This window comes from Triplophysa dalaica, chromosome 19 (assembly GCF_015846415.1).
Source record: "Triplophysa dalaica isolate WHDGS20190420 chromosome 19, ASM1584641v1, whole genome shotgun sequence".
Classification (NCBI taxonomy): Eukaryota; Metazoa; Chordata; class Actinopteri; order Cypriniformes; family Nemacheilidae; genus Triplophysa; species Triplophysa dalaica.
Window position 1 is genome coordinate 14557021 of NC_079560.1, and position 24287 is coordinate 14581307.

The window sequence follows — 24287 nt, forward strand, 5'->3', positions numbered from 1 at the left end:
TTAAGCTTGAAAAGCCAGCACATTTAATAGTGTGAAAAAAGCATAAAGAAATGCATGAAATAGCTTGTTACCCCACCTTTAAAGATGGACTAAATATCCAACATATTAGGAATAACAAGACACACTTATGTAAACTTATGAAGTTTAACTTAAAGCAACTGTTCAATTAAGAGTGATATTTTGCCATAATTTCCTCCAGCACATAGGTGTACATGTCTTCCGGCGAACATAATAGTAATAATAATCAAAATCCTGGCTGTTCCTGGCTTTGTAATGCAAGTGAATAGAGACCCAGCGACCCACTGTAAAAAAAATTGCATATATAAACCTTTGAGACTTAAACTGCGAGTACATCAATGTTTCACAGCCTTATGAATCTTAAATTTTGAATCTCATTGGTTTTCGCATTTTCTAACCACTAGAACCAATTGGATTCAAAAGATGAGACTCATTGAGCCTGCATGCGGCTTTATTGAGTGAGAACAGTGATAATCTTGTGTACATCCAAACGTGACTAAATTCTCTCAAAATAATCGATAAATTATCAGACATATCGGTATCGGCCAATAAATGGACATTTTTAATGTTATCGATATCGGCCGATAGATTATAGCAGATAAATCGTAAATCATTTAATCTGGTTAAACCACTTTAGCTACATGCTGCTCACAGATAAAATACAGTACAGTGCTGTCATTCTGTCGTGATCATTCACTTAATGCTATAAGCAAGGTATTGTTTCTGAGGGTAAAGCATGTATACGTTTATGAATGTGTAAATTATAGAAACAAAAGTATATTGTTTGAATCAGATTGCTGTCTGAATGCTTTCTGTCTTAAGACCTGTTAGACTTGTGGCTGTTAAGAACATTTTTCTGGGTTGCACTGGAAGAACATCTATAATTTGTTAATTAAATAAAAATTACCAGAAAAGTTTAAAAGTTAAAGAATCTAGATTAGAGTATTTTAAAGAATCTTTAACTAGTGTGAAGTAGGCTTGGTACATTATTTTCAGGGGGAAAAGAGAACTAATGGTTACCTTATTTTCTACAGTGAATGTTGTCAAATAAAGCAGTTGCCCACGATTTGCCTTCTGTTTCAGTCTCAGAGTTGTTTTTATTATTATTTAGATACTGTTTATCAGCCAATGTATCGGTTATCGGCCTACAATGTTAAATAATTTTCGGTTATCGGACAAAATGTACATATCGGTGCATCCCTAATCGTTTTGTGTCATGAGACATATTAAACCTGAACACATAACCCCTGAGTCTTCTGTTTTACATTTATGATGATATATGCGCTTTTTAGAGCTTCAAAAACTGGGTCTCTATCTATTGCAATTACCAAGATGGGAAGACTCAGGATACTAATCAATATAACTCTAATTGTGATCATATATACCTTGGATGGCTAGAGGATGTAAAATAAAGGCTTATTTTATATTTTGGGTGTCCTGTTACTTTAAAAGAAAGGGGTTTGAGCATTTACATTTTTTTTTAAAATGAGGCAAAATATTCTCTACAATTAATAAAAACTTTTAACGTTGTGGGATTTTCCTTATCGTGGCTAAGGCTTCAACCCTAGAAAAGCACGTTGTCATACACAGGCCACAAAACCACTTCCCGTGGAATATAACCTGAAGTGAACTGATGCATTAATATGGTTTGGACATTTTGTATCGTAAACAACTCATTGATAAATACTGCATTAATGTATAAACACACAACTGTAATACTTATCAAAAAAATTTAGCACAAAATCAGACACCGAAACACTTAAGTGTACAAATGTTCATCAATTTAATTAAAAACGCATTCTGTATCATTAAAATATGCAACTTTTTTTAAACTGTCTTTCAACAGGACCAAGTCTTCAAACCATTTAAAAACACAAAGTTGAAGTTGTGGGCTAGGCGATGCATGTTCGAAGCTTGCGTCGCTTCTCGATCCCATTCACTGCCTCCCATCACTTTCAGCTGTTTTCAGCGAATTCACTATAAAGGCCAAACTTAACAATGAAAATAAAAACATATGGAGTAAATTGTGAGAATGCTCATTTCACATAAACAGCTACATTCATAGATGACACACATTTCATATGGGGGAAGGAGGCATCAAAGAAACATCAATTAAAGATTACGTCCTCTTGCATGTCCAAATTTTTACCAACCCGTAGAAATGTTTTGTCTTTAAATTCAATAACTCGCTCAAGGTTTCTACATTTCACTTTTATTACACGTTTATTACATCATTACTTTATTCTGATGGTATTCCTGTGATATGGAATCAGAATGCGTGAGCCACAATGCACTCAGGGCTGAAGAAATCTGCGTGAAGATTTCGACTGTATAAGATATTCAATGGTCTTCGGTGGAGGATATTTTGTGAAGAATATCACTAACCGCTAACTGCAAAATGCGACTCCATCTCTACTAAAAGAATACTTTCCAAAATGAGGCAAAAGGTCAAACAGCTGATCTGCCAGCCTTTATGACAAGAACTTCCACTTTTTTTGAACTGGAAAAAAACTTTTTTTTACAGAATATAAGTAATTGAAAGTTTTCTGAACAAGAACTGGAATCAAAACGGGGGAAAACTGAGGAAAAAGATTTTGCAACAGGCCCCCGCTTCTTTAAATTCTTCATATATATTTGGTTACAAATTTTCTAATAAAAACGAACATTAAGAAAACAGTTCAACAAACGATCCTTCTTTCATTTAAAAGCCAACCCCATTTCAAAAGTCATGTTGGCCCCTAGTGTCTCCCATTTAAGACACATGTAGATCCACACCTCTGGTCTGCCTTGCAGACATATGGTCTCATCGTAAGAAATAAGAAACGTATATGAAGTGTACAGCTCCATAAACGTCAAAACAACAACTTTTAGGCAGAACCATCACTATTAAGTTTCATTTGCCATATTGGACCTCTCGTGGCCAAGTTTTGGCTCCAGTTTTCAACCCTGAGGCTTTTGACCAGAGTCTCAGCAATGTGAGAAGAGCTGAAGCTAGTCAAGTCAAAGGCAGTGAGTGTTTGAAGGGAAAGGCTCCTAGAGATGACATCTCTAGACTCTGAAACGGCCACGCGCTTTATTTTGATCTCCACACTTCAAAGTTCCCGGCGAGGCATTAGTTTTCCACAGGGGTGGGGTTTTGTGACAGCGGGGGGGTTTCCGGAGGCTGGCTAACGATCACCTGGACCACATAGTCTCTGGAGATCTTCAGGTCATCCAGCTTCATCTTGTCCGTGAGGGGTCGGCCCGAGAAGAACCAGCGCTGGCTGCCGGTCGCAACTCCCTCATGGGCCTGCAGCCGTCGCTTCATCTGCTGGACGGTGTCACTGGTGCGGACCGTGAGGCGTAGATCACGGCCAGTGGAGAGACGCAGACGCAGCTGGCACTCCTGGCCCTCGCTTGCTGGAGCTTCAGGGACCTCGATGGTCTCAGACTCGCTCTTCTCCTCGATCATGTTGACTGGAGGGGAAAGGCAGTAGACGGGCAGCTGGTAGCGATTCCCTAGCTCGTCGTAGCATTCGGTCAGTGCACCTGAGGACAACACACACAAGAAATGGAGTTACTTCAATGTTTTTGACACTCAAAAATTGGAGCATTTACACTTATATGAGGTTTTGAGTTTTACATATTCATATACATCACAGCTGTCCTTCCGAAACCTTGTATATCCAAATGTGATATTTACTAAACCCAGTGACAAACAGAGGATGACCAAGAATTATCATACTTTATTTTTATTTTTTATTGCTATCTTGTGTAAAACTTTAAAACAGTGGACTATGGTCACAGAGTGTATATGCTCCAAATGCAGAGCTCGTGGACGTAATACAAAAAAACACTATAAAAAATTCTGGATTATTTTCAACCCGTGGTTGGGTCAAAAAGGTGTTTAAAAGAGACTAAAAGGTATATTCATACTGTACTTTATATTGTATGGTACACCGTTGTTCTTATGCCAGATTAACAATTTTTTCAATTGACGAGAATTCTCGTACACAGCATGTGAAAAGTCAAGCAGAAAAGCATTTTATCATTAATTTAATGTTCTTGTTGTGTTCCTCACACTTGATTCATTTTCTTCATTTACGAACAAAGACTTGGCGTTAAAGGCTGCACTTCCAGCCTTTAAAATGTTACACAATATTATTTTTGGAACTCCCACTTGTGTGAATAGGTGAACAGAGTAGATACACATACACACACATCACATGATGAGCATTCCTATGACACAGGGCCTCATTGTGGAATCTGTTACCCTTTCAACCACAGAGGAACTAAGCACAATGAATCAAAAACATTGGGACAGGAACAATGACATAACAACACTGGCTTCTTCCAAAGAGGAAGTTTGTCATTCTGTCGTCGTGAGCCATATCTCTCTGGAAGGCAGTCAAAAGTGACTGTGAAATGTCAACAATCAGTAAGGGATTGTTTCAGTTATGCGTTGTATCCGTTATAAAAAAATAATTACTTCTGATACTTTCATTGGAAACTTTTGGTTTCTTATGTGTAGAAACCAAAATAAAGGCCTGTCAACAAGGATGGACTATAAAGATCCAAAACAACTAACAAAGCTAATAACAATGATGCAACAACGTTACACTAATCCAAATTTGCGTTTTTATTCTAACTAGACCTAAAAAACGATGTTCTGACAAATAAGCTCAGACATAGATCTGTTTCCTAGCAGACGGAAGAAAAATCAGGATTCTCCGTGTCCTAGTTGTGTCACTCAAAGCGAAAACCAAACGAGAACGTTAGAGGATAAGATGACACACAACTGGCTCTCAGTGAACCTCTTCTGTTTCTCAAGTACAGTCTTAAGTACCCCTCTCATCATGTTAATGCGTATATGAGCCATGTGTAGAGCTAACGAAAGTCAATAAAATGCTGGAGAGCTGCTTTAGTCCTCATTTCTTGGAACGGAGTCAAATAATTGTTCCCGCATCAAGAGTCTGAAGAGAGACTCAGCGATTGAGACCGAAACAGTTTGTACTTGATAACAGCCGTAATGTCACTCCGATGACAATAGGAAATCTGTTTAGATAGGACAAACAGGCTTTGAGAATTGAGATAGCAAGGCAACATCATCTGTTGTCATTCATCTGGTTTTTCCCGATTTCTGTCTATCAGTACAGATCTGTTCCTCATTTCTCAAAAGAAAATATTACAGGGATTTACACGGGACTACAACCTGAGGTGAAGAAAACCATACAGAAAACCACACATTTTAATTGATGATTCAACAGACACAACAGTATAACCCAAAATATATATGAAAGTCGTTTTGTATGCGTAAATGTATAACGTAAACCTCATTCCGAACAAGATATGATGTTTTTTTAATGGGCTGGTGTTGGTCATCACCAGCTAACATTGAAAATTAAAGATTCTATGCTGTGTTCACACCAAACGCGAACAATCACATTTTCCACGCTGTTTATTACTTGCGGGAAAAGTTTGTTATTTTCAAGTAAGTGATTGCTTTATTATAGTGCGAGTCTTGTCTTCCTGTCTTAAGCCGGAAATGAACAAAGTTTTATATAATATCATCCTGACTTATGCTTTGTTTGAATGTAAAAAGTCAGAAGACTTGTTTTGAAATTAAAATTTCAATTCCTCAAAGCAATTCCTGTATGCACATTTTCAGAAATATGCATGCGTTAACTTGTGAACTGCTGATATATCAATAAAAGTCCTTATGAAACTACCCATATTTCACTAACCATAGACATATAAAACAAACCAGTCGATAAAAAGGCTAAATGACCATACAGGTTGATATCGAAATGTTTCATTTCATTTTTTTGAGCTGTGATATCCAATTGTAAATATGTATGTAATATGTAATATATGTATGTAAATATGTAAGTATATGTATGTATGTGAGTGTATGTGAGTGTGTGTTTGTTCTAAACCTGTAGGACTGGTTATCTTCTTCTGCAGACAGTGACCCCATTTCACTGTATGGAACCAAAACCATCGAGACATTTCTCAAACTATCCTCAATTGTGTTCCATGGAAGCTATAAGGATAAATGATGACAGAATTATTATTTTGGGGTAAATTATCGCTTTCAAATTTTCTAAATTCTCCCTCTTTAATGTATCGTCCCACATTGCATAATGCAAAAATGTGCATTGATTCCAATAAGGTAAAGATACAAAAGACACAACCACTGAGATAAAGCATGAGACTTCCATCTCGATTCTGCTCTTCACATAAACCTGACCACAAATACTTAAAGTGAGAAGAACTAGGCAGGGCGGAGGTTAAGAGAAAGTGGAGTATGGTTACTCGCTGTCCCCTGACCTTTTCACTCAATGAGTCTCAGAGTTATAAATACACGCCCGAGTTCACCTTATGTCATCGACCACATGGCCTTCGGTGACACGAGAGCGGCTCTGGAACACCTTGAAACCTCTGGGTTACAGCGAAGAGGGATTTTCTCTGGTCATGGACAGTTGCTGGTGATCTTTATGACTAGGTTTCTCGAAAAACTCTCATTACAATGTTCTATTTGGCATCATCAAGTTGTCCGGCGTCGTGGGGGGTTTAAGGTTTGGAAAGGCCAGCGTGAGGTGATACTTTTGGTGATGAGATTTACTTTTGCAGCATCTATGATCGTAACCGTACTTAGTAGAGTTTATTGTAAATCAGCAAAGCACTTATTTAGGATTGCAAAGAAATCCTATTACAGAATAAAACAATATCAATACGAGCAAACCTTTTAGTAACGATCATGAAAACAGTTACTGGGAAGAAAAAACAAACAGTGTCTGCTAAGGCATTAAAAGAATTGTTCACTTTCAACATACATTTTAATGATCATTTACTCACCCCTGTTGTCATTCTAGATGTATATATTTTTTTTTCTTTAGTCGAAATGAAATTAAGGTTTTTGATGAAAACATTCCAGGATTATTCTCCATATAGTGGACTTCAATGGACTCCAAACGGTTGAAGGACAAAATGACAGTTTCAGTGCAGCTTCAAATGGCTTTAAAAGATACCAGACGATTATTAAGGGTCTAATCTAGTGAAACGATCGGACATTAACAAACAAAAACTGTATGTGCTTTATAAACACAAATGCTCGCCTCGCTCTGTTCTCCAAAGCGCGATCACGGCTTCACATATTCCACAATTACGTTGAAAAGGTCACGCTTGACATAGGCAGTACCGAATCAGTGTTTACAAATGTGGAGAAGGCGGACCGTTCAAAAGTTGTAGAATGTTCAATGACACATATTCAATTGTCTTTGTGTCAGTTTTTTGTTTAAAATTGTCATTTCGTGTGTATCCTGGATTCCGTCTACGTCAAGCGGGACCTTTTCAACGTAATTACGTAAAACGTGAAGGCGTGATCGCGCTTCGGAGAACAAAGCAAGGCGAGCGTTTGGGTTTATAAAGCATATAATTATTTTTTTAGAAAATGACCAATTGTTTCACTAGATAAGAGCCTTATTCATCATCTGGTTTCGTTTAAAGCCCTAAGAAGCTGCACTGAAACTGTCATTTTGACCTTCAAACGTTTTGAGTCCATTGCAGTCCTATATATATATATATATAATAATCCTGGAATGTTTCATCTTAATTTCTTTTCGACTAAAGAAAAAAATGCATAAACATCTTGGATGACAACAGGGATGAGTAAATTATCATGAAAATGTATGTTGAAAGTGAACAAGTCCTTTGATGATTTAAACAGCATTTAACACGTTTCAAGTGTCCCTGTACCTCAACAGGCAAAGGGTGAAACACCGTAAACAGTTTGAACGCCATTTAAATGGTTCATGCATTATTCAACTATAAGTCACTTTTGATAAAAGCGTCTGCCAAGCATGCAAACATACCAGTAAAGGAAAATGAGGATAAATAAATTCCAGATTTAAAAATCTAAATCACGACAGCTCTGAGGGAAAGTAAAAGAAACAAAAAGCGGGTATGACAAGAGGAGAAAAGTATGTTTTGATTCTGAGGCTGATTCAATCTCCATGCGATTGTGGAGCAAGACCACAGCCTAGTAACAGCGAGAGTTGTTTCCACAGCGTCACCGGCTCTCAGGAGACCCTGACAACTGCCTTCAAGAATCTCCAGCTGCCTCCAGGCAGATGTAGACAATGAGAACCAGAGGGTGAGGCGGTTCCACTCTCACGTACATCCAAATGATGACACGGTTCCACATCTGAACGCTGGCCGGTCGGTTAAGAAGGGTGACAGACCTGCTCGTGAGATTACGTAATTGCAATTTTCCATAAAATCTATATACGATATGGATCAATGCTAAATGTCTCGACCCATAGACAACTATGTTGTGATATCTGCCCATACAGATTCCAAAGATCAAATTGTGTCAATATGTTATGAATTCATTTAATAACTATTAATATTGAACATCAAACTGGTGATGTTTCTTGTTATTTTGTATACACAGAGCACAAATTCATTGCATTTTTTTGTCCTGTTTTGATTGACAGGTTATATCTGTCAATGCCCATCCCTAACTAGAGATTTCGCCAGTTTAAGCTGAACATCCCGTGCCATGCTATCCCAGCTCCCGTTTCAGGCAATTCCATCACTGACAAAGAGCAAAGTGACAAGCTCAGGCAATTCCCTCCCCAAGAGCAAAGACTCACACTGCTAAACTTACATTACATGACGCTAGTTTGAAGTTATAGCTGCACTAAAGTTATATTATGCCATTACTAAAAGACATTCCTCTGTTGTCTGATATCGATCACAAAATAAGACAAAATGAGACCTAAACAGTTTCAACAAATGAAACTTCCTAAATTAAAACTAATAAGCTCTCCCTGTTTTTCATAAACATTTTTATTTAAAGTCACTGAGTGCAGCTGTGACACGTCAGAGGGGACCAGGTCCTCTCGACTGAGCCTGGTTTATTATTGGAGTTTGGGTTCCTCGCGACATGGCTTGCTCACCTGGCGACTGCATTTATTAGAATGATCCTGCTTGTTCAATAAACACCATGCACTGTGTTGTGTTTACCCTTTTCTGTGTATTTCAGTTTTCTTCCTATAAAGCTGTTTTCGTAACAATGCACATTGTAAAAAGCGCTACACAAATATATTTTCAGCTGATAGCCGATTTGTGAAAAAAAGGCAGATACCGATTTTTGGCCGATATATTGGTGGATCTCTACTATACATGCAGTATATATACGTGATCCTGGACCAAAAAAACAGTCACAAGGGTCATTTTTCGAATCTATAAATCACATCATCAGAAAGCTGAATAAGCTTTCCATTGATGTGTGGTTTTGTTAGGATAGGGAAATATTTGGCCGAGATACAACTATTTGAAAATCTGGAATCTGAGGGTTCAAAAAAATCTAAGTATCGAGAAAAACGCCTTTAAAGTTTTACATCAGAGACGCTTTAGCATGCCGTTGCTGAAAAGAAACAGGTTTGTTTGTACAATCTCTATTGGCTTACCGCTGTTATGGCGTTCTAAGCTATACATTCAGTAGATACCAAACTTGAGTAATTCCCAAAGTAGAGAGCAAAGTTTATAGGCGTGTTTCCGGCCTTTTTTTTACGATTCTACGGCATCCACTCACAAAAATAAAGTTTTGATAAACTTATGGTAGGAAATTTACAAAATATTATCATGGATCTATACCTAATATTATTAGTTGTATTCAAATCCTATTAATTGAACAATAAGAAATAAGAAATAATTTTGACCCATACAATGTCTTTTTGGCTATTGCTACAAATATACCTGTGCGATTTATGACTGGTTTTGTGCTCCAGGGTCACATATATATTTATATGTAGTTTATTGGGGGGCAAAACATATCTGTAATTTACATATAAATTACAGCGCTGTCGTAAAAAACAACAAATATCATATTATATCTCTCGCTATGAATCACTCCTGGCCTGTAGTCTGAGGAGTGAGCAATGACTCATAGATTAGCATCAAAAAGCGTTGATCTGGCGTGCTGATCTAATACTTGGAAGGATAAGACTCGTAATAACAGTATTGTGTTCATATATTAATTACGTAGGCAACAAAACAACCAGAAGCGCGTGTGGGTCTTTAACAAGGCAGTGATGCATCAAGACGTCCAGAGGTTAGAGAGCTCTGCTAGAATGCCTGTGTCCTGATAAACATCAAGTCTTTTTTTAGAAAAAAATAAAATGTCCGGTTTGGACAAAAAACACCATAAAAACAGTTGAGCAAACAACCCACCAAACTGAAATATCAATTATGGTAGATCATTGCATTGTGGATTCCACAAAACATGTACAAGATGTATATTGTACTTCAAATGCGTTTCAAGTCGTTTTAGATCAAATTGTCTGACAAATGCATAATGTAATGTAAATGCTTGTCAAAATGACTAGAACACTCAACTTAACCAGAAGGAAACAGATATCATCAGTTCAAATGTCTGGTTTGAATCAAAGCACACTGGCTGATCAGAATCTGTGTCGATGGCCTCTTACCGTGCGGTAAAGTGATGCTGGCGCCGTCGATGATGGCTTGAGCGAGCTCGTGGTCGTTGCTTTCAAAAGCCTGTGCAGCCGCCTTAAGTGCATCCCAGATTTCCTTCCGGCCTTCAAAAGCCGGCGCCGTATCCCAGAATTCATCGCGCTTGCTGCGTAGCTGCCCGTCGGTCATGGGGTAGTCGCTTTTCCATTTGGGTTTCTCTCTCTTCAGGGGCTGGTTACGCCCCAGTGCAACTGAAACACAAAGACAAATCAATGTGAGCCAAGAGGATATAAAATATGAGATCATACAGGGTCACTAGGGTGCAAGGCACTACCTTTTTCTAAAGTAACACTGTCCAACAGTGACACCCGCAGATAAAACATAATTTTTGACTTCCTTAAGCTTATCATGCTTTATAGGATTTATATACCATGACGAGCGTGTGGAATTCAACAATCCCCCTTTATTGTCATATAAAACTCACAGAATTACATTGCGTTCTGTAGCTTTAATAAATGATGAGTGAGTCAAAAATATTTTTGAAGTTTAAATTATTTCAAATTATTTAAAGAGTAAATAATTTGTGATTTTTAAGGTCCAACTTTGGTTTATGGAGTGTCCGACAACAATTGGAACTACAGACGACTCGTTCGTATGATTTAGAGTCGATTCACTTTCATCTTTACAACTTGACAGACTGCTTACCTTCACAAGCAGCAACATTACACACTGAATGAAATGTAATTTTAAGGACGTTGTAATAGTTACTCTTTAAATAGTTTATTAAAACAAGCTTCAATAAAATGTGAAGAGCTGTACAGAGGACAAAAAATAAATAAATTCAATAAAAAGTTTGAATAATTTCAAACATTTAAACTGTTTGGTTAAAAGTACTTTAATAAAATGGCAGGAACTCTATGAATGATAAATTGTTTCAATAATTAAACAGAAATAAAAAATGCTTAATTAAAATTTCAGGAACTGTATAGAAGGCCAAAGAAATTATAAATAGTTTAAATATTTTAAATGATCTTAAATATATATAAATTTTGTTTAAAATGTTAATATTTGATAAAAAAAAAGTAGTTTAATAAAATTACAGAAACTATTTGGAGGACCAAAAATAAAAAATGGAATAATAAGGAAACAAAGACGAAATAATATAAAATGATTTAACAATAGCACTCCATCCAGGGTGTATCCTGCCTTGATGACCGATGACTCCTGAGATAGGCACAGGCTCCCCGTGACCCGAGGTAGTTCGGATAAGCGGTAGAAAATGGATGGATGGATGGATTTAACAATAATTCAGAAGTAAATTTATATTTGTATTAGTTTTCCTTTAATTATTATTTTGAATTTTATATTTCATTCACTCATTTATTTATTTTTTACATTTACATAAGCATTATTATATATTCATATGGATTTAAAAAACCTATCCAACATTTTTTTTCTCATTGTCATTTATTTATTTCTTAAATGTCTTTATACATTACTGTTCTCATTTATAATTCTGTGTGCAACATGTAAATGTGGCAGGCGGTGCTTGCGTAGTAACAGTACATCATAGAAAAATATATACGCGTATAAATGAAACTTAAAAATCGGTGCAATATCACACTTCGGTTAAAAGTCTTAAACAGAAAAACCGTCTGAGTTTCTGGGATGCGAGCCAGTTTTGAGACGGCCTGCTTTGGACTGTCAAGGTGGGTTCAAAAGATGACGTTTGGAAGCCCTGGGTGAGATTAACAGCTCAAGAGACTCAAAGGGCTCGCTTTGTCTCACACCTCCTGGACCGCTGCAGGAATTGTGCCATCGAGTGAATTTAGAAAAGTAGATAAATGGTAAGCAGAAAGGCTCACAAATTGACATTTTTCCTGTTAGTCTTGTTGTTGGGCCTGTGGTTTACATTTTAGTTGGCATGACATATATTTGTGCTGACCCCACTACAGTACAAAGTCTTAAAATGTGAGTACAGAAAAAAACTGATTAATTTTATTTCGCAAAACAGTGCGTCTCAGAAATATTTGTACAGACTTTTGGCATATTTAATGTTCCTGTGGCTAGGAATGTTATTTCGAACACCACAAAACAATACTCCGTCTCCTTGTTCATTTCAACCAGCAAAAAGCAGATTTTCAAACCAATGCTCAATTGCCCAGCCTAACAATAAAGTCGGGAACGCCTGTTAGCAAATAAAGCCCGGTGATCCGTGACCTCCAGCGATAAACCTGCTGTCAATGAGAATGGGTGTTACCGTTGGACATGAAAGACTCCTTACGAAAAAGAAAGGCACGCGTCGAACCATGCACTTTACCATTCCGCTCAATGCAGTCTGCTTCTACCCCCTCGAGAACACATACATATACCACATTATTGCCATTTGTCGAAAACAAAACCGTGTCTGAGATGTATTGAGCTCTCAATAAACCAGCACATAGCTTGCAGACACACAGGCTCTCATTGAATACCACTGGCAGAATGACCAAAGGCTGAAATCCAAGCAATTACATCAGAGGGCCTGAGAAAGAAAGATTTATTGGGTAAAACATCTGGCAGCTATTATATACAAACATTCAGTCTGGAACGCAGGATGCAGAACAACCAAAGCCCGGCAGCGCTGCTTGGAGCATATGGCATTTGAAGTTCCAATGTGTAATTTTTGGAGAATCTTTTGACAGAAATGCAATATAATATACATAACCATGTATTTAGAGGTGCATAAAGACCTTGCATAATGAAGTGTTATGTTTTTATTATCTTAGAATGAGCTATTTCTATCTACATACACCGCAGGTTCCCTTACATGAAATGCACCATATTGTTCCCACAGTAGCCCAAACGGACTAACTGCTCCACAGAACATGTTCGCAAATACATTATCTCCTTCTGCAAGATGTAACAACGTGATGACATCTTAGTTCTGTGTCAGCCGCCATAAATTTGTGAAAGGGAGTGAGCCATTGGTTGCAATTCGCAACCTGGCCACTAGATGCCTCTACATCTCATACACTGGACCTTTAAATGTAAAAACAAGGTAATGGCAAAAGGTGCAAAGTGAAAGAGTGTTCAAAAACTATTAACTCATTCTTATATCATTTAAAGCCAGTTTGACATATTTTGGAGAATGTTGGTAACCAGACAACACTGAAACCTTGTAGACTGCCATTGGATGGACACAAAACCCCAGAGACATTTCTCAAAACATCTCCTTTTGTGTTCCACAGAAGAAAGAGTCATATACAGGTTTTGAATGGCTGAGCTATCCCTTCAAATTCAGTTTGGAATCAAGGTCTAACTGATTCGCAGGACAGCATCTGGATTTAGATCGGGCAAGATGTTAAGCAACCAAAAACAAACTGTTGAAACACTGACAAATTGTAAAAAATCAGATTAAGTTGCATGCAATGAATCAAAATTGAGCATTTTTATGACCCAGAAACACCAGCTACAAAGAAACACTCTAAAAACAACATTTCCACAACCCCAAATCAACCTTCGTCATCATATAGTGCCTTCTGAATGCAGTTCAGAGCGCCCACTTCCTGTTTGTCTGCATTTGAACCCTCATCTGTTCCTCAGTGACACAGTAACTCGCTGATGACCCCTTCCTGTTGTTAAAGAACCAACATCAGACATTGTTATAAAATGACTTAAACAGGACATATTTGCAGGTGGGTTTGCCAAGGGTAGGTCATTTCTCATTCAATTCGAAGAGGAGCATCTGCTTTGTTCCAAACCCAAGTGAGCAGCATTTTTAAGCTTCCCTGTCAGACAGACAGATCCTGTTGTATGCACCAATCACAGATCAGCATGATGCTAGAATTTTATACAATGGAAGTGATTTCTCGGTCAAAAGGTTGAAAGGTTTCGTCATGTCTGAGGTGCCGTTTTCTAACCCCGAGTGGATCATTATTTCCATTAGCTGTTATGTAAGCTTTCCTGAATTCATTCCCCGAGTTATGATTCGGTTCAACGGCATCAAAATGACATAAATCCACTTAAATGATGATTTACAGCACGTTGCTCGGCTAAGAGCCGAACAGCGGCAGCTAAAATTAGATTCCGGTACAGTTTTTCCTCAGCTTGAGGTTGATGCGAATTCATTTCGATCACTTATAGTTCCTGATCTTCAAAACTCCTCTCACGGTATATTCATTATGGTGTTTTTCCTTCGTACTTGAACGGCTAATCATGTAAAAAGACTACGCGAGGAGTTGTAAAAGCTAGCAAAATGAGATTGTCCACAAAACAAGATTATTATTTACCCTTTTCCAGAGCTGTAAACTCACACAAAACAACCTTGTTAGTGATGCAAGCTACAATACTCTTGTAAACTTCTACTCTTAAAAAAATATAAAAAAAATAAAATATAGCTCTGTATAGTTTGGTAGGCTATATGAGACCAGTTCTCTTAATTACACGTATGCTTTTTGTTGTCCTCATGTTGTTCCAATTGCTTCAATTGTTTCTCTCAACTGTAAGTCGCTCTGGATAAAACCGTCTGCTAAATGACAGTAAATGCAATACGCCTTGACTCATTACAAACATACTGCATTGTAAATACGCAAAGGTCCATAACAGCGCTCCTTAATAGGAAGAATAACAGCCATTGTGTGTCGTAAGTCCGTCGAGGGTGTAAACTTCCCTCAGGGCGCATGCATCTCCATGCCACGGACAGAAAATCTATAGCCTGATTAACGTCACAGTTCCATTTCCTGTTTAGTAAATAATGCACTGGCGACACCGTAAAATGGACGGGTGACCACATTAATCTAATTTGTTAAGGAGGCACCGTGGCATTTAAGAGGACTGATGTTACATTTGCCTGGAAGTGAGGGGATGCTGATCGTACCAAGCTAAAATGGGACGTCAGACATTTAAGATGTGAATGATGACACTGAGATACAAAGTACTGTAATTGAGCTGCTGTTTTATAAAACATTCTTGTGCCACATGTTAAGGACATGAAGCCAAAGCATGACTATAAACTTGTGTGAATGATAAATTTGAGGAAAGCATTTAAAAGAAAGCCAAATTCCCCTTAATTTGTGTTGCAAGCAAACTGGCTGTATAGCAGTTTTTAAATTACCAGACTGGAGTATGCAATGAAAATAATACAAAATTAACTTGACTTATTTCAAAGCAGCCTGCCTCACAGTTTTTACAGTTTACTCAACTGCGTGAAGCACCTTTAAACACTGAGAATTGCCAGTTGCCAGGTCTCTCAACATCACTGAAGAAGTAAAATCAGTTGAACCAAACAAACTTTAAACTTTTTTCAGTTTTGCCTTGGCTTTATATTCTTTTAATTATACTATTTTACTTCACTTAAGGTAAAGTTCACCCAAAATTTCTGTCATCGTCTACTCACATAGTTGTCATTTCAAACGTTTATGACTTTCTTTCTTCGGCAGAACACATAAGATATTTTGAAAAATGTTGTTAACTGGCCCCGATTCACTTGCAGTGGTTTAGTGTCCATACAGTAGAAGTGAATGGGGTCCAGTGCTTCACAGTTACCAACTTCCTTCAAAATATCTTTTGTATTCTACGAAATAAAGAAAGTCATAAACGTTAAGAATGACAAGCGGGTGAGTAAATGACACAATTTTCATTTTTGGGTGAACTATCACTTTAAGACAAACCAAAGCATTGGACTACTCACTACCTCATTCAGCATCGGTCTGCCCCTCTTCAACTACCTCTTCTCACAGGTGAAACAAAGCCTGCTCCCATTACCAACCTTCTTTTTCTTTTTTTAATATCCCACTTGTAATAGTTGTTCTTTACATAAATATATAATCTGTATTATTTAATCCATTTTTTTATTCCGTGTAGTATTATTTGTATTCACCATGGGTCTTATAGTATAATGCAATTTCCAGCCTAAATATGTATGTACTGTACATGTTGCAGGATTCACAAAAAAGACTTTGACAAAGCATTTTTATAATAGTATTATGCACCCTATAGAATCAACATTTAAAACACAAACGTCAATCAATCACAGCGAGGATCAACAAATATAATTTAATAATACAAGAACTCAATTCAACAGGTAACTAATATTAACAAATACAGCATAAAGGCAACAGACATTAAAATAGGTAAGATTTTTTACAAATATTAACTAAACAACTGAATCTGACACAATACATGTTTGCTACATGTTTGCTCAGAGTACACAAGGCAAACTTTTTGTTTGAGTTCATATATTTAGACTCATAGTATTTAGTGTACATAAATAAAAAATAAATTGACTTATATTTAAAAAGAAGGAAATTATGAATTTTGAAACCTGACAAATCTCAAAATTGCATGAATTCTTGGTTTTCTGTAAAGCTGGATAATTTATTTGAATGTAAAAACAAGTTCAGATTTAATTACAGCTTGCGGCAGTGCAAATGCCTCTTTTGGCATTAAAAAACTACTTTGTTTTAACAGTACTAAAGATACGCACAATTTATGCTGCTCTTGGTGGATTGTCTTGAATGAGATATTGCGCCTGTGTTTTTTAATGTGCGCCTTGTTAGTAAATCACCTGCAGAAATGTCCACTCTCTTCGGCGGTAAGATTGCTTAACAGTCCATGTGATTCTGCCTTAAAATAGGCCTAAAAACAACTGAATAGTTAACAAAACCAAACAAAGGAATTTACGAGAGTTAAGACACCTGAAAGGCATTTGAAAACATCTGGAGTGGAAACTGACAGCACAGCAAAACACCAGAGTCCACAGATTCAACCCAGTTTTATGGATTAGGTTGTGTCAATTTAATTTTCACGAGACTCCCAAACGAGGACCATCTGGATTAAGCTCCTAAAGGAGAACGTTTTGTGATGGCGGGCGAGCTGAAAATCACTTTGTGTGCAAGTGCCGCGTGATTTTTCTCTGATTTCCTCCTCCTTTTATCATTTCCTTATTTTCTCAAAGCCATCATCAAAAGCCCATTAGGGAAAACCTCCCCACCACGCCCCACTAAAAACACCCAGAGACCCACTTCATCCGTGAGGTATTTAATACTGAATGCACTTCCCATCAGGCCGTGAGGCTCTAAAAGAACCTAGTGAGAGCAAGCTGACATCTGGGAACTATCGGCCATGTCAGGCCTCCGCACAAGTCTTTCATACACAAACCCAACGAGAGAGAGAACGAAAGGGAAAAAGGTGAGGTCAAATACAAAATCTGGCCTGCGCAATAACATCGACCGGCCGAGGAGCTCAGCCTGTCGACACCCAGCCGGGACTTCATACATATCAATTATTTAATACCGACTGTGCAGAACTTTGTGTCCCATAGACGCGATCATCTATCATTTGGGTTTTCTCGAGATAGTGTTATACGCCGCAGAAGATATGAAGAAGGCAATGGAAAGAAAACGTGAAGGAATGGTTCTTCTTTCAAAGGTCAAGTTCAAGAAGCCTATCGTATGTCAGAAGGGTCAGGTCGCACAAACTCTGGTCAGTCAGGCAGTGGCATCTCAGATCTCTGGGAGTCTCCGGAGACGAATACTCCCATCTTCATCTCGGGTTCCAAGTGTCCTCTTAAGGGCATATTCAAGGAGATACCTACTCCCCCGCCCCTCGGCCAAACAAACAAACCCACTTCATTGGTCGAATTAATGTTGCCTTCTACATAATAAAACCAGTCCAATGGCCTTTTGAAAACAACAAGCGTAAACCCAATGACCCCAGACCAAACGCAAAACTTAAAGTATGTCACTTCCATATCTCAAAATCACATATTTTACAGCATTATTATCTTAGGAATGACAGCTGATGAACAAAATCTATCCATATTTAACCCACGGAATTAAAGAAAAAGTTGCAACAGTTTAAAAGGAGGCCACTTCAGTGGGAAAACAGCAGACCTGGCTACCCTGGTTGTTATGTAAGGGACAATGTACAGGCAGCCGGTTGTTATCGCAGAAATAAGCCCCGACAGTATGATCAGGGTCTTGTATCACATTGAAGGCTTATTTCGCGATAACAGCCGGCTGCTTGTACATTAACCCGCTTATTATACGGCTACTTGCCACATGAGAAAAAAACTAGACATGAAATGTGAATTTGAAATATTTTATTATCTATTTAACACTGAATGCAGACCTTCCGTGGAGAAAAGAGGTTTACTTTCGGTTTTAGGGTAAGAAATGTCATTCAAATGCCACAAACAGGCTATTTGGTTTAATCATTTGTAAATATAATGTTAATAAAAACATGTTTATATTCACTTGGACAAAAATCCAGTCAAAATAACTTGCTGCATCTGGGTTACCGTGTGTTATTAGTTTTGAGAGGTCGTTATCTGGGAATAATGAACCTGCAAATGTTGCGACTGGCCAATCAGAATCAAGCATTCCAACGACCAGTGTATTAAGCATAAATAACTGCTTATTTAATTTGCTGGATTCAAGATTATCTGGGATTGTTATTTATTTTAATATGAGATTATTTTGGAGAATGGCAATGATAAAAAACTATAGTTTTAAAGAACAACCACTTTCAATTCATACGGCGAAATCTGTACAATTCTTTCAAGCATTAAATTGCAGACAGTCTGATATGCCTTTAGCTTCTATGCTGGCAGTTTAACAATATGAGACGATGGCGACAACTCAATAAGCACCGTCAACACTGTGTCATTACATGCTAGTTAAATTTAACCTTTTTATTGTGTTCCACAGAAGAACTCTGGCTTTCAAAGACAGCTATCAGACAACCTCATTAAAGATGGAATTAAATTATACGTAAAGTTCATTTTCACACATTAAGAACTGGCATTTGTGTTGAAGGTTTGAACCTAATGAAATTGGAAATAATGTAACAGTCAGAGAACCTTCAGCATCTTATCGGTTCTTTTTCAACATTTTGGCCACTCTAAAATTTGAAGCCTTACGTTTGGTACATTGTCAAAGAGATTGTTCACCCAAAAATGACTCTTATCTGTGAAACACAAAACAAGATATTATGAAAAATAAGGAATTTGTGTCCATAATGCAAGTCAATGGAGCACAATGTTGTTTGGATACCAACATTTTTCAAAATATCTTCTTTTGTGTTCTGCAAAAGAAAGTTATACGGGTTTGGAATGACATGTGGATGAAAATCTACATTTTCACTACACCTTTAAGAATTATGCAACATTCCTACTGTATATGTGCAAATGTATAGGCTCATTTAAATAAAACATACAGATGATATTGCTGGTTTTAAAACAGTATATAATGTCTGTTCCTTCTTCATTCGCTGCATTGCTGATAATGACATACATGTACCCTTTTCAATAAACACATGCAGTTGTATCAGACAGCTCAATCTAGACGTTTTAATCAAATCCACATGCGTGCACGAACAACATGTTTAAAAGAAAGATCGTTTTGATAGCACCAGCGTTTAAACTTTAAAGGAATCCAGCTGTATTTGTAACCTCTGTGCTTGTCGGTGCTGTCGTGTGTCACACTGTGCTGAATGACGTGCATTTAAAGCCTGGAGAACATCAAAGCATGCTGATTCTGCTTGAACGTCTCTGTATCGCATGTCACTTTCTCTCCCTCGTTCGTCTCGGAGTTTTGAAAAACTTTCATCACTTTCTTTCACACATTTTGCATGAACAATAACCCGTTTTGTGTTGCCTGCCCTTGAATAAGCACCTTCCAGCTGTCTTGAACTCTCAGTGGGCAAACAATGCATCTTGTGAGATCAAAAGGCACTTTGAGAAATAAAAAAATCAGCCGTGTTAACTTTAGTTTATTAAAACAGGTATGGGTGACTTCATTGAGAACTTTTGTCAGCCAATAGCTTCGCAGTTATTATAATATCTCAACCTAATTAAAAGCATGATAGTTTGAGATGTAAAATATAAATGTAAGATAAATAGCTCTCCCATCCCACTAAAGGAGAAACCAGGCCATTATCATTAAAGAAAACAGGTCAAGATCTATCAGCTCTCAGTTCCTTGTTTGTCTCCATGGTGACCCAAAGATCCAAGTGAAGCGAGTTCGGCATGAGGACCGGTGCTCGCCTGTCTGGCTAGTTGAAGAACTCGAACGCTGCATAATGCAAGATAGACGTGACGCTCAGGTTTCACCTCGCAGGAGACAACAGAGGCTCAGACAACAACCGAGATGTGGACTTAGTACAGCAAGAAGACTGCTGACGGTGTTCAGACGGCAAAAATAGCTGAGAGGCATTAAAGGGATACTTCACCCAAAAATGAAAATTCTGTCATTTACTCTCCTTCGAGTTGTTACAAATCTGTATAACCAAGAAAGATATTTGGAAGAATGCTAATAACCAAACAGATCACAACACCCATTGACTACCATAGTAGGGGGGGAAATGGTAGTCAAAAGTGCCCCATTTCTTCAAAATGTGTGTTCAACAGAACAAAAAAAAAAGATGAAGTAATTTTTCCTACTATAGGAGTCAATGTGTGTTTAGATCGGTTTAATTATAATCATTTTTCCAAACATCCTTCTGTGTGTTAATCAAACAAAGAAATAAATACACTTTTGGAACAATGTGAAGGTGAGTAAATGGTGACAGAAATTATTTTTTTTTGGGTGAAGTATCACTTTAAGTATAGTTATAATATAAGTATAAGAATACAAGTATATTCAAGCAAAAGTACAATTCATAAAAAAAATCTAAGCATTTATAAGCTGAAAAAATGGATGTGAAAGTGAACCCTGATTACCTCGACCTGGTTTTGCATGGGTGAACTCACCGTTACACTGTCTCAAAACCAAATTTAATACTTCCTTAAAGTGACAGTTCACCCAAAAACTCACCCTCTGTCATTGCAAAAATGTATTACCTTTTTTCTTCCTCAAAACAAATAAGAAGATATTTTGAAAAAACTTGATAACCAAACAGCAGTAGCACAGATTCACTTTAATGCAAACGAACGGGTGCAAGTTAACAACATTCTACAAACTATCTTCTTTCGTGTTCTGCAGAAGAAAGGAAGTCAAACAGGTTTGAAATGATAAGAGGGTGAGGAAATGATGACAAGAACTTTCATTTTTGGGTGAACTGTCACTTTATGTCCTTAGGCTCTGTAATTTAAAACGCAACGTCATCCTTAACTTCCAGACAGTACAGCTCCATTTTTCCTGCCTCGCTCTTCAAAACAAACGCAGTCCCCTTTGGAACCTACCACCATTCCCCAAGGCGAAGTTGCATTGTTGACATCCAAATGGATCTCTGTATAATGAGAAAAATTAGCAGCCATTAAGTCTGCTGGTACCTGTCAATGGCAGGGTCTGCTCTGGGTTTCATCTACGGGTGCTGCAGTCATTACAATAATGACACACTAGGTGTAATTCAGTCCCATAGGCTTTGTTGAGCATCTATGGAGCTATTTTTGTTCGACACGTGAGTCCTTGATAGAGGAGCAGCAGATCGCAGACATGTTACATATGATCTATATTGTGACTGGCACAAGAAGTTGTAAATCCTCCTGTAGGTCACCATCTTTTACTTTGCCAAAAACACAGGTTTTGATATGACATCAGCACGGACGAAACCAGACAACAGGAAATCCTAAATCTCACAAGAGAGCTAAACAAACAGTTTTTTCAGATTACAAAAATCACAGTTTTAAAGGTATGAAGGCATAAAGGTTCACGAAACAAACTTTTTGTAGACATGGGTCTTAAAAAAACAGACCCAACATCCTGATGAGTCAAATTGCACTTTCAACACTTTCGTCCAATAAAATGATCTGAAAAATTAAACACGCCCTCTCTAATTAGCGATAGCAAGTCAGGGGCATTAATAGCGGTAACCAAGTGAATATTTTAAACTTAATCTCAGTATAATTGACTACTAAAATTTACATTGACTACTAAAGTCCTATGGCCACTTTCCTGGTCATTTTCAAGTTAGAAACGACCAGTTGCGATGACGTAACGACCCGTTGAAAAGTTGTCTTAAATTTGTTTAATTGCAATTATTAAACATTATAATTTAAAAAATCTGGCGCAATTATACTATTTGCTTATTTGTTTGGACTCAGAAATGATTGTTTGATCATGATGACAGCAAGCTTAATAAGTGGATTCCTTTTTCTGTAGACACGCACGGGATTGTGGGATATCAAAGGCAGCGAAGGATAGATCCATGCTGCCTTTTAAATTGACTCAGATGAAAGTATCTCCGGAGACAAAAGTGAAGCTAACATTTGATTCAGACAACCCTTGATCCCTTCCATCCTTGATATGCAAAAGTACGCATTTATTTTCAGACGCCACCTTGGTTCACGGCTCTGAATAATATTTGAATAAAGGAGGGGGGCAAGCCCTTCGATATGTCCCACCCTAACTTTCAATAGTAAATACTTCAATAGGGTAAATGGTGCTTGAAAAGCCACTTCATGGGGTCTTTATTAACCATTAAAAAAACATGAGTCAACTTTTAATAATGATGCTGAAGGTTCAACATGAACCCCAGACTCGGAGTTGCCACTGTTTCAGTTTACCTTAGAAAATATTTTTTTACTAAACCATATTTATGGACAGTGTTTACAAGCCACTTATAGAAAGTCATATAAAAAAATCAATAACCCAGAAAAATAGAGGAAGTGATTTGAAGCATTGTCGTGTAAAATAAACTACGTGAAGATAACCAGACGTGTTGGTGCAACCCAAGGCCAAAACCATGACCCACATTTTATTAAAGGGAGCAGAAACACAAACACACACTAGCCACTCAGCTAACACACTCTTTATATTTAACACACACCGCTAAAGCTAACCAGCTAGTAGGAGGTGTTATATGCGACTCACTAGCCAAAGACAAAGGGTGACAGGAGGTTTTGTGAAAACATTTGCATAATCACAATTAAATCGTTTCTACAGCAAAACAAGGGTCCGAGCGCAGCGACCGTGCCCCTCTAACGAGACCCAAAGCCCACCACGCTGTTTTACAGCATTACGCAGCCGAGCAGCAGACAAGGGAAAGGCGGGCATGTGTATGTGTGAACGCAGACCCAAAACAGCACAAATTGACTCAAAAGCGCATTTCCTGGAAACGCATCGGTTGCTTACCTCCGGTTCCGTCCGAGTTCTCGTTTAGACTGCCTGAAGAATCATGATGACTGCCCACACAGCCACCCATGGATGTTTTCGCGGAGCGGACCCGCTCTGGTTCGGTTTCCCCCAGTCTGTTCTCTCTGCCGGGATAGAGATTGACAGGGCGCGGGCATCAGCTGGAGAGAGGCGGGGTGGGTATATGCACATTCACGGGTGGTCTCAATGCGTCACTTGCTGCCTACCTAGTCGTGTTTGGTTGCCCTGACTCGAACGCGCTCGTGCAGGGACCAGAAAGCTGTTTAGTTAGGGAACCTGCGCGGGTTTGAGTCACAGTCAAGGTTACCGTCTCTACTGACAAGGGGTATGAAAATAACGGACAAATGGGGAATAAAGACATAACGATAGAAGGTTGATTCAATAATGGCAGGACACTTAACGTTAGTTAACACTATTACTAAACATACATTTGAATAGATTTCCGTTACTTTTGAGGAACTGAAATGTCACTAAGATAATACTGTAATGCTGTATGCATTTCTTTACAAAACTTAACGCAAAATAAATTGTGAAAAATACCTTGTTGTTTTATGTGTTCTAGACGTCATTTATGATATGTAAATTTTGATCAATGTAATTGTTTTGACACTGCGCTTTTAAAAAGCCTCTCGTCCAATCAGATCCCAGGACCTGACCTAAAGCAAAACCATAGATAGATTTGTGTGTAATCATCAATTTACGACGTTTCGAAATGAATGAACAACAGGTTTT

General features: G+C 37.8%; 1 protein-coding gene across 1 annotated transcript; it reads right to left on the reverse strand.

Annotated features, from left to right (window-relative positions):
- Positions 1–1782: 1782 nt before the first annotated feature.
- Positions 1783–24103, reverse strand: ubtd2 (ubiquitin domain containing 2). The gene is made up of 4 exons (XM_056732137.1): positions 23762–24103; positions 23535–23659; positions 10494–10730; positions 1783–3546 (listed from the first exon to the last, which is right to left on the reverse strand). Exons 1-4 carry the CDS (start codon positions 23914–23916, stop codon positions 3131–3133), a joined length of 933 nt encoding a protein of 310 aa, XP_056588115.1. The 5' UTR covers positions 23917–24103; the 3' UTR covers positions 1783–3130.
- Positions 24104–24287: the final 184 nt, after the last annotated feature.